Source organism: Bubalus bubalis, chromosome 7 (assembly GCF_019923935.1).
Source record: "Bubalus bubalis isolate 160015118507 breed Murrah chromosome 7, NDDB_SH_1, whole genome shotgun sequence".
NCBI lineage: Eukaryota > Metazoa > Chordata > Mammalia > Artiodactyla > Bovidae > Bubalus > Bubalus bubalis.
This window is the reverse complement of record NC_059163.1, coordinates 30,129,193-30,141,811: the sequence shown is the minus strand read 5'-3', so window position 1 is coordinate 30,141,811 and position 12,619 is coordinate 30,129,193. Positions and strand designations below refer to the sequence as shown.

At 37.9% G+C, this 12,619-nt stretch overlaps 1 protein-coding gene across 1 annotated transcript; it reads left to right on the top strand.

Annotated features, from left to right (window-relative positions):
* Positions 1-476: 476 nt before the first annotated feature.
* Positions 477-7,696, top strand: NPFFR2 (neuropeptide FF receptor 2). The gene is made up of 3 exons (XM_025289928.3): positions 477-803; positions 3,487-3,586; positions 6,779-7,696. The coding sequence occupies exons 1-3, from the start codon at positions 479-481 to the stop codon at positions 7,611-7,613; spliced, it is 1,260 nt and encodes a 419-aa protein (XP_025145713.3). The 5' UTR covers positions 477-478; the 3' UTR covers positions 7,614-7,696.
* Positions 7,697-12,619: the final 4,923 nt, after the last annotated feature.

Here is a 12,619-nt window from a genome sequence, read left to right as displayed (position 1 = left end):
ATTCCCTTTCTGCAGGGGATCTTCCTGACCCAGAGATCAAACCTGGGTTTCTGGCATTGCAGGCAGATTCTTTACCATCTGAGCCACCAGGGAAGCCCTTTTAAGCAAAACTTATAGGTCACTGTGTGTGTGTGTGTGTGTGTGTGTGTGTGTGTGTGTGTGTGTATTTGCTCAGTTGTGTCTGATTCCTTGCAACCCCATGGACTGCCACCCACCAGTCTAGAATACTAGAGTGGGTTGCCATTTCCTTCTCCAGAAGATCTTCTTGACCCAAGAATCAAACCCACATCTCCTGCATTTTCTGTATTGGTAGGTGGATTCTTTACCACTGAGCCATCAGAGAAGCCCAGGGGTCCTTAGAGAAATTCCATCAAAATTCCATGGAATTTTAAAAGCATCTCTCTAAAGCTCTCTTAAGCTTATATTCTCTTGATTTTTAATCATGTTTTTCTTTTCTGCCTCTTTGTTCAGGTCCATCATGAGTGAGGAATGGGATTCAAACTCTACAGAAAACTGGCGTTACATTTGGAGTAATGCCACAACACATGATCTGTACTCAGATATCAATATCACCTATGTGAACTACTATCTCCACCAGCCTCAAGTGGCAGCGATCTTCATTATTTTCTACTTTTTGATCTTCTTCCTATGCATGGTGGGAAATACAGTGGTTTGCTTCATTGTAATGAGGAACAAACATATGCACACAGTCACTAATCTCTTCATCTTGAACCTGGCCATAAGTGATCTACTAGTCGGTATATTCTGTATGCCTATCACACTGCTGGACAATATTATAGCAGGTATGTTGATCCACTCCAGTATTCTTGCCTGGAAAATCCCATGGATGGAGGAGCCTGGCGGGCTACAGTCTATGGGGTCACAAACAGCTGGAAACGACTGAGTGACTTCACTTATGTTGATTTGTGTACAGCTCAAAGATAATATGAAAAAATATTTGTCCCATATCCCTGCAGCCATGGTACGGTCATCCATTCATTTCAAATATTTACAGAGTTCCAAGAACTTCTCCAAGTAGCTGTCCTCATGAGGCCTACATTATAAAGGAGGATAAAAAACCAACAAACAAAAAGCTATATAAACAGTCAGAGAATAAAAAGAATTATGGGGAAAAGTAAAGCAAGTGACAGAGATCAGGTGGAGGCTGATTTTTATAGAGTTCACTGACGGTCATCCGTGAATGATGACACTTCTTACTGAAGACTTTGAATTTCCTTGGCAGTTCTGAGCACATATAGTATGGGAGGAATGTTATTGAGACTATTATGGATCATAAAGCTCAAAGAACTGCTAAGTGTGGTTTCCATTAATACGATGTCTTTGATATAACGCAAATAGATATTTAAACCCTCTTGTGGTTAGCTGGGCTTCCTTGGTGGTTGGGAGATTTCCAACAGTTTTTGATGGAAGGCAAGCAGCAGAACCAATGATATGTAACAAAGTGGTAGTTTCATTCATGGAGTAGTAATTTACATGTGCAACATAAACAATGGTTCGGGTGCTACCCTAGAGGACTTCTGGGTCCATATTACCACTTCCTAACACAACTTTATGTCCCTCCCTTGTGGCTCAGCTGGAAAAGAATCCACCTGTAATCAATCCCTGGGTTGGGAAGATTCCCCTGGAGGAGAACATGGCAACCCACTCTAGTTTTCTTGTCAGGAAAATCCCCATGGACAGAAGAGCCTGGCAGGCTGCAGTCCATGGGGTCGCAAACAGTTGGACACAACTGAGCGACCAAGCACAAAACATCACATTATACACCCCAGAAGTATAGGAATGGTGTATCTACGACTTCTGGTAGAGTTTTGGTACATAGTACCTGATTAATAAATATTTGTTGTATTAACTAATGAATAGCACTCAAGATACTCATATTCCAAATCTATATAAGAAAATATAAAAAGTATTTAGATCAAACAAGCCATATCATGGGGCTACTGTGGTAGCTCAGGAGTAAAGAATTTGCCTGCGATGCAGGAGATGCAGAGATGTGGGTTCAGTCCCTGGGTCGGAAAGATTCCCTGAAGGAGAAAATGGCAACCCACTCCAGTAATCTTGCCCAGAAAGTAAACTGATGTTGAATGCCATAAAAGGGAAAGAACTGTGGTGTGGTTTGTTGTTACTGCTGTTTAGTCAGACACAACTGAGTGACTAAACAACAATAACAAAAGTCATATCACAGTTCTTTTCCATTATGGCATTCAACATAGGTTTACTGAAAAATGGGAGATTTCTCTTAAGAATTTATTTCTGTTTCTTTCCTTTCTCTGAAGTGGGAGTCAGGGAATGTTTGAGTGGCTATTCTATCATAATATACTACATAAATTCTGTGTTTCCATGACGCTTGTCATTTAAAAGCAATATTTATTAATGATGTACATTTTTAAGATGTGCTAGACAAAGAGTTGATAAAAATTGTTGTCTCAATAAACTTAAGAAATGATCTCAATATGTCTCCCATAAATATCTATAATTAAATTACTAGTTAAGTTTTTTTCATATACAGTATCCTTCCCTACCCCTGATTCCTATTCCCAGGAGGCAGCCACATTCAGCATTTTTGCATTTATTTTTGGTAATTACTATAATATTTCTGAATAACATGTTTTTTATTCTAATATATTATCCAACTGCAGAAGATGCAGTTTAGTTCTCATTATCCTCTTCTACCCCAAGAGACAGTTTCCCCCACCAAACTCCACTGAACAGCACTAGGCCTAAAGAATGTAAACCCATAGAAAGTGTCTGGATGTGAAACTGGAGAAACAACATGACTGGTGGAAATTGGGTATAAATGCCAACAGACACATTTATACAGAGCCACAGATATACATTCATTTTTTACCTCCCTCATTCTCTCAATATGAGCACATCATTGTGTTTTGTTAAATCAATATTTAGGGTATGCATTACTGTTATTATATGTACCTTACCCCTGCTGAACCATGTAGAGTACTATGATAGCAACCTTTTCTCTTATAAAATGTTTTTTGTTTTCCTGGATTTAATAAGGGCATAATATTTTGATTTGTTTAATGTTTTGAGTATAGCTATCAATAATGTTTTCTCAGATTTTCTTCCAGGAGAGTTAAGTTTCTTGCCAATACCTTCAAACATATAAAACACGTATATGTGTTTTTAACACATCAAAAAGATGTAAATGAGGTGAATAATAAAGCTTCCAAGCTTGTTGTGGGGATTAGATATGTTAATAGATGCAAAATATTTATTAGAGCATATAGAATGTTTAAACTACCATATAAGCTTTAACATTATTAATATACTGAAAAACAAAGCTCTGAATATATTAATGAAAATAATGGGAAACGTTGATTGTTCCCTGGATCTTTTAGGAAACAGTTACATGCATCTAATTTCATGTCTTTCTCTTCGAAATTTCAGTGAAATTAAAATATACATGTATGATCTCTCCGAAGACTAACTGTTCCATTTCCCTTTCAGGATGGCCTTTTGGAAGTACAATGTGCAAGATCAGTGGCTTGGTTCAGGGAATATCCGTTGCGGCTTCTGTCTTTACTTTAGTTGCAATAGCAGTGGATAGGTAGGTCAACCCCAAACTCTGAATCCAGAAAATTGAGCATGTCTGCAACTATTCTACCTAATAAGTGAAAAATGTGTAATCTACTACACTTGAGTATATCTGTTTAAAACTGTATTCATAATATATCCCTTTAGAGATATATATATAGTATATAATACATATACATATGCATAGCATATATATGTGTGTATATATATTTGTGTATTATATATACCTAAATTGTATCCACAATATGTATCCCTTTATATATATATATATAGACACAGAGAGAGAGAGAGAGAGTATATGCATGCGCATGCTCAGTCACTCAGTCATTTCTGATTCTTTGTGACCACATGGACTGTGGCCTGCCAGTTTCCTCTGTCCATGGAATTTTCCAGGCAAGAATACTGGAGTGTGTTGCCATTTCCTACTCCAGGGGATCTTCCTGAGCCAGGGATAAAACCTATGCCTCCTGCATTTGCAGGAGCATTCTTTACCACTGCACCACCTGAGAAACCATACACACACACACACACACACACACACACACACACACACACTAAGAGTTCAGTAATAAAATAAAACTAGTAAAATTTTCATATTTTAAAATTAAATAATTAGAGATGATTCATGTCCTAGTTTGGCCTGCTATAACAAGGTACAATATGTTATTTGATGAACGAATAAATAAAAAAATAATAATTGAAGTTTCCATAATTGATTTACAAAAGGAGCAAAAATACCTAGAACAGCACCTATGAAGTTATCTGTAATTTAAGGGTGAGTAAATGGGAGAATTCACTGATTAGAAGACTAGATGAAAACTTGGAGGTTAAGACAGAAGACCTATCACTTCATGGAAAATAGATCGGGACAAAGTGGAAACAGTGGCAGATTTTATTTTCTTGGATTCCAAAATCACTGTGGCTGGTGACCACAGCCACGGAATGAAGATACTTGCTTCTTGGAAGTTATGAGGGAAGCCTCATGACAAACTTATACAGTGTATTAAAAAGCAGAGACATCACTTTGTGGACAAAACTCATGTAGTCCAAGCTATGGTTTTTCCAGTAGTCCTCTAGGGATGTGAGAGTTGGACCATGAAGAAGGCTGAGAGCCAAAGAATTGATGCTTTCGAACTGTGCTGCTGGAGAAGACTCTTGAGAGTTCCTTGGACTGCAAAGAGATCAAACCAGTCAATCCTAAAGGAAATCAACCATGAATATTCATTGGAAGGACTGATGCTAAAGCTTAAACTTCAATACTTTGGCCAACTAATGTGAAGAACCGACTCATTGGAAAACATTCTGATGCTGGGAAAGATTGAGGGCAGGAGGAGAAGGGGGAGACAGAGGATTAGATAGTTGGAGAGCTTCACCGACTCAATGAAGATGAATTTGAGGAAACTCTGGGAGATAGTGGAGGACAGAGGAGCCTGGTGTGGTGCAGTCCATGGGGTCACAAAGAGCTGGACACAACTTAGTGACTGAGCAACAACAAAAACAAGACCTTACATATGCTTTGAAGAAGTTGTAAAGACAACAGAGCAGTCAAAGCTCAAGCTAACTAGTCATTATATAAAGATATTAGATAAATTAGTTTGAGTTGCTTCTAAGCCATTTAAAAACTGTTTTCTTACCTGCAGATCTGGAAAACAGTAAGTTTCATAACATTTTAGTTTTATAGAGTCATCACAAAAATCCAAGAAAAATTAATGGATGATAATACTTTGAAAAATATGTTATGCAGTTGCATAATTGTATGGTTATCTTATACTGGAGAAGGAAATGGCAACCCACTCCAATATTCTTGCCTGGAAAATTCCATGGAAAGAGGAGCCTGGCAGGCTACAGTTCATGGAGTCACAAAGAGTCAGACATGACTGAATGACTGAGCACATGGTTATCTTATAATGAACATAATGAATATCAATAATAACATTAAGAATCACAATGACAAAAATTAACAGCAGTAAAATGAACCAGTGTTACTCTTCATATTGAGGCTGAATTTTCATGCTCCTTAGAAGATATGGAACACCAGGAAGGTGTATAAACGGAACTCATAATTGGCAACTCTCAGAGTCTTACAGCTCTGGAAAAAACCACCAAGACACTTGGTGGCTCAAAACAGCAGTGTTCAGTACTTCCCACACCTCTGTAGATGGGCTGGATGTGGTTCTCCTGCTCTATGTCTTATAGCTGAAATCACTCATGCTCCACTTATACCATGCTTGCTAATGTTCAACTAACTGGCCAAAGCAAATTGCATGTCCAAGCACACAGATCATATGTGAGGGGACCACAGAAGGGCATGAAGGAGAGTATAAGAATATGGGCTCTGGAGCCAAGCCACATGTGCAACAATCATGTGTGATTATGGGCAAGAATGTTTACCTTTTCTAAGACTTTTCCCCATAAAAGGCTTAAAGATACAATCCATGCAAACCAATGGAAAGGACCCTAGAACAGAGTATTAAATGTTCAATATGGGTTGCTTAACACTAACATTTTTATTATATCTTTTAAAATTTTTATTGGAGTAGAGTTGATTTACAATGTCATGTTAATTTCTGCTATACAGAAGAGTGAATCCGTTGTAAATACATATACATACATCCGTGCCTTTTTTCTAAAGCTTTATTGTATTTATTCATTTAATTTACTTTTTGGCTGTGCTGGGTCTTTGTTGCTGTGCATAGGCTTTTCTCTAACTGCAGCAAGTGGGGCTACTCTCCGTTGTGATGCACAGGCTTCTTGTTGCCTCAGCTTCTCTTGTTATGGAGCCCAGGATTTAGGTGCGCAGGTTTCAGTAGCTGCAGCACATGGGCTCTGTAATTGTGGTTCACAGGCTCTAGACGCTGGCTCAGTAGTTGTGATGCATCAACTCAGCCACTCTGTGGCATGTGAGATCCTCCCGGACCAGGGATCAAACCAGCATCCCTTGCACTGCAAGATGGATTCCTAATCACTGGACCACCAGGGAAGCCTGAGTACTTTTACTATTAATAGTGTCTGATATACTCCATGTATTCATATTTTGATTCAAATTAATCTCATATAATAATTACAGAAAATGCCTCGCTCCTAATTCTAACTTTCTACGTTCTAGGGAGAACGTGGATGGAAGACTGAAATTACTGAAATTTAATTAATGACTCAGCCAGAAGTTATGAGGCAGTCCTTCACTGATATTTGCCTTTCATTACAGGTTCCGGTGTGTCATCTACCCTTTTAAACCAAAGCTCACTATCAAGACGGCGTTTGTCATCATTATGATTATCTGGGTCCTGGCCATTGCCATCATGTCCCCATCTGCAATAATGTTACATGTACAGGAAGAAAAAAATTACCGAGTGAGATTCAACTCCCAGGATAAAACCAGCCCAGTCTACTGGTGCCGGGAAGACTGGCCAAGTCAGGAAATGAGGAGGATTTATACCACAGTGCTGTTTGCCAATATCTACCTGGCTCCCCTGTCCCTCATTGTCATCATGTATGGAAGGATTGGAATTTCACTGTTCAAGAGGAAAGTGCCCCACACAGGCAAACAGAACCAGGAGCAGTGGCACGTGGTATCCAAGAAGAAGCAGAAGATCATTAAGATGCTCCTGACCGTGGCCCTGCTTTTCATTCTCTCCTGGTTGCCCCTGTGGACCCTGATGATGCTCTCAGATTATGTTGATCTGTCTCCAAATGAACTGCAGGTCATCAATATCTACATCTACCCTTTTGCACACTGGCTGGCCTTCTGCAACAGCAGCGTCAACCCCATCATTTATGGTTTCTTCAATGAAAATTTTCGTCGTGGTTTCCAAGATGCTTTTCACCTCCAGCTCTGCCAAAAAAGAGCAAAGTCCAAGGAAGCCTACACTCTGAGAGCTAAAAACACTATGGTCATCAACACATCTCATCTGTCAGCACAGGAATCGACAGTTAAAAACCCACACGAGGAAACTGTGCTTTGTAGGATAAGTGCTGAAAAGCCCTTACAGGAATTAATGATGGAAGAATTAGGAGAAATTACCAGTAGCAATGAGATGTAAAAAGAGCTGGTGTGATGATTTTAACTCTGCTGTGTGATATATATTGAAGTATTGTTGATTTCTATGGCTTCATTCTTTTTTTTTTTTTTAAGGTTTTCAAATTTTATTTTATTTTTAAACTTTACAAAATTGTATTAGTTTTGCCAAATATCAAAATGAATCCGCCACAGGTATACATGTGTTCCCCATCCTGAACCCTCCTCCCTCCTCCCACCCCATACCATCCCTCTGGGTCGTCCCAGTGCACTAGCCCCAAGCATCCAGTATCGTGCATCGAACTGGACTGGCAACTAGTTTCATACATGATATTATACATGTTTCAATGCCATTCTCCCAAATCTTCCCACCCTCACCCTCTCCAGTTCTTTCTATGAATGTTAGAAACCCTCTCTGGAAAAAAGTAAACAAAATGAACCTTCTGTTCATAATCAACCTTATTGTATTTAAAATATATACAGAAACATACACAAATTGGCATGGATAAATCTATTTTCTAGGACTAGTTTTCAAAGCCTGATCTTTTCCAACTTTGCTGTGTATATATATGCAACACACATACACACACATTTTCATCAGATGGTGATAAATAGACAGTTCTTTGCATGAGAGCATGTTTTGCAAATTCTCCTTTTGCTTTTGAATTGGAAATTTTAGACTCCAGAACTATCTATCTGTGTGTGCTTTTAAAATGTACTCAGCTTTCTTAGAATAAGAACTGCAATAGCAAAAAGGGACACTGTATTTCTTTGTATTTAAAGGCTGACTTTTTTCCTTTTAAAAAGTACAAAGTTGGTAACTATTGCTCCAAATGAGTTATTATTGAGTTTTAATACTTCCATAAACGAATTTAAGCCCTAGCTGAACCCACGTTTCTTGTAGAGATGATTCAGGATCCCAACTTGACCTCCTTTCTAATAGAATCCCTGACATAAAAAAGTCAATCTTGTAATAAAGCAGCAGTTGTCAGAGGAAAGCAGCTCTCTTTTGAAGGGCTTGATCAGAGATGTTCAACAGTCATCATAAGACTCCCAGAAAATTTGAACTGATTATTCCAGATTTCCTACTGGGCAGGACATTTAAATCTGGAAGTCCTACTGGATTAGCAAATTAATACTGCTACTAAGAGAATGGTGAACCCTTGGATTCTGCCTGGTTAGGATTATGTAGTGACAATAGTCATAAATGCTGGCTTTTATTCTGGGGTGGGATAGACCCTAGAAAATTGGGAATTATAAAATAACAAACAGTTTTGCAAATAAAAATAAATCTCTGGGCTTGGACCTATCATGTTTTCTCGGGCTGTAATGTGGTTCAAGGTAAAAGCTTTCCAACACTATAGGCCTTTGAGAAAATAATTGTTTCAGTTGGGTTTATGCTATATAATATTTAAATCTGTATGTGTTACATATTTCCAAAACCTTTTTTGAATTTCATTATTTCTTCTATATCATGTCATCTATGTGTTATGAAGAACTTATTTGGGACTTCCTCAATAACCACTTTTGTGATTATAAAATAATAAAAATTACATTATGAAATATCAAAACAGATATTATCAAAACAACACCTGTTACTAGTAGAATTTTCATGAAAAACAGAATAGTGCAAAAATTGCATGTAATTCCTCTTCAAAGGAAAAATAAAACAGTGAAAACACTATGTAGATCAGCATCCTGTATGTACATCTTTGCCAAGAGTGATTATTCAGGAATGATTATTTTGCCATTGTCTACCTTACAATATCGTTAATACATATTAAATTTCTACAATTGTGCTACTTTAATGGTGAAAAATCATTTAAACTTGTGGTTTTGATTACTAGTGTGGCTGAATATTACTTCATGTTTCTTATTGATCTGTATTTATTCCTCTTCCCATTCATTGGCCATTTTCCCATTGTAGTTTTGTTGTTGTCTTTTATCTATTACTATGTACTTTGGGGGGCTTCCCTTGTAGCTCAGTTTGTAAAGAATCTGCCACCTGCATTTGATCCCTGGGTCGGGAAGATCCCCTGGAGAAGGAAATGGCAACCCACTCCAGTATTGGCTGGAGAATCCATGAACAGAGTAGCCTGGTGGGCTACAGTCCATGGGGTTGCAAGAGTTGGACATAACTTAGCGACTAAACCACCACTGTGCACTTTTTGTATCAACCATCAATAACAGGCAGAATTGGTCTTTAAAAAACAAAAACATAAAAATGGTGTCTTTTCTCTGCTTAAAAGCCATTAATCATTTCTTTTCAAATTAGGGGAAAAACAACAACAACAACAAACTCCTTATCAGGACTTACACACCTTTAGTTTTTCTGTCCACCCCTTAATCTTGTCTCATATCCTACATGCATCATTCACACTACCAGGGCTTGTGTTGAGGCATTAGTCACTCAGTTGTGTCCAACTCTTTGTGACCTCATGCACTGTAGCCCACCAGGCGACTCTGTCCATGGAATTCTCCAGGCAAGAATACTGGAGTGGGTAGCCATTCCCTTCTCCAGAAGATCTTCCCAACCCAGGGATCAAACCCAGTTCTCCTGACTTGCAGGCAGATTCTTCACTGACTAAGCCACCAGGGCAGTTCCCTGCCTGCCTGTATGTTCCTCTGTCTTTACCAAGTTCTTTAATGCTTCTAGATTGCACCTGTTTCCTTCCTGCCAGAAACATTCTTCTCATTGGCTTCCATTGGTTCTCTCATCCTTTAGGACTCAAACTAAACCTCACCTGAGCCCTGTTTATTCCTTCAGAGTAATTCCCATTATCTGTAATTATCTTCAGAATTCTTTTATTTACTTGTTTATTATCCATATTCTCTACCAGAAGGTACACTCTATAAGGGCAAGAATTCTGTCTTGTGTATCACTGTGTTTCCATTGCCTGGGCGAGTGTTTGGCACATAATGGATGAATAATGAATATTTATTGAACAAATTAATTAAGTAATTGCAAATATTTTCCAGTTATAATTTGCATTCTAATTTACTTATGATTATTATATTTTATTTTTAGATAACGAGAAAAATTCAGAATATAATGGAAACATTGCATAAAGTAGAAAAACGTGAAGTAAAATGATTTCTTATCTAGTTACCTAGTTGTAACCATTCTTACTGTCATTTGGGGACATATTTACGTGCTTTCTTTAATAAAATTATGATTCTGGGACATGTACTTTATAACTTCTTATTCATTTAGCAAGAACACATGTCCATGTTGTTTAATATTCTTCAAATATCCCTTCCTTAATTTACTAAATTTCCTTTCTGAGGCTGAAAATATAAGCTATTTCCTAAATCTATAAAATGATGCAGTTATGTGTACCCTGTATAATTCTGGCATATTTATAATTATCTTAGAATAGACATATAAAAACACAACTGCATGGCCAAATGCAGGTACATTTGATAATGTTTTAATACACATGGTCAAATATTTTTTAAACAGGTTTTAATATTTCATACTTCCCTTAGTGGTGTAACTGAGCTATCCAGAAAGCCTACCCCACTCCAGTATTCTTGGGCTTCCCTGTGGCTCAGCTGGTAAAGAATCTGCCTGCAATTATTTTGCAGACCTGGGTTTGATCTCTGGGTTGGGAAGATCCCCTGGAGAGGGGAAAGGCTGCCCACTCCAGTATTATGGCCTGGAAAATTCCATGGACTGTACAGTTTATGGGGTCACAGAGTCGGACATGACTGACTTTCACTTTCACTTTAGTGGTGTAACAGGGTTTGCTCACTCACACACTTATAATATGGCATATTCCATAGAACAAAATTGTCTTGTCAGTTTGGTAAGAGAGAGTTTGTATACCTATGTTTGTTTCATTTCATTGTTATGTAGCTGGACATTAAAATAATCTTCATTTAATTTGATTCATTTGTATTCACTTATCTTCACTTGTATTTGTAGCAAAAGAAAACATTTCCCTTTTCTTTTTAGTTTGTTGGCTGATCTATAATTAAATTGACATAAGACGGTACAGAAGGGAAACAAATTTAATTACATACGTATGGGAGCCCCATGAAGACATGAGAGGCTCCCAGAGAGTCAGGCAACTGAGGCTTTTATGCCATCCTGGACTAAGGAGAAGAAGGGCAGGGGTGGAATGTCAAAGGGGAGGAAGATAATTCACAGGACAATGGAAAGAGAAAATTTTTTTTTTAATATTTGTTAAAGAAATATTTGTCACACCACGCAAAGTCTTTTTTATGTTAAAAAAAAATATATATATATGTATATAGATATCAGTTCAGTTCAGTTCAGTTGCTCAGCCGTGTCTGACTCTTTGCGACCCCATGGACTGCAGCACACCAGGTCTTCCTGTCCATCACCAACTCCCAGAGTTTACTCAAACTCATGTCCATTGACTCAGCAATGCCATCCAACCAGCTCATCCTCTGTTGTTCCCTTATATATTTATATGTTTACAATAGCTCTCTTCTTGGTAGGCTTCCATCTAAATTATTTTAGGCAGGTAAGGGAGAGATAAAAAGTTCTTGAGTCTGTTGAGGCTTATCATGTTCAGCTTGAAATAACCCACCGGCCACAATGGCATATTCTGGGGTGGCCTCCTCTGAAGCCCATCATATTCACTTGTATCTCTTTCTTAGTTAATTCCCTCTTCCTGTTCTTTACTTCCTTTTTGGTTAGATTATTTGATTTTTTCCTCAACAGTCTATAAAAGTGCTCCCTAAGTCAGGATATTAATCTTTGACTATCAGACATGTTTCAAACATTTTTTCTATTTGATGTGTGACTATGTATGTGTATATGCATAGATATGAGGACAAAGTTTCAGCCACTATGACAGAATCCTGAAATACACTGGATTCTTAAAGGATATAGATGTTAATTTTGTGCTTGATGTTAGCAGTCCAGCTCAGTTGGGGACCTTATTACCACATAGTAGCAATTTTACAGATGAGGAACTGACTTCACAGAGGTAAAGGAAGTTGTTCAGGATTGCATAACCAGTGACTCATGGAGCCAAATTCTAACCCATTTCAGCATTT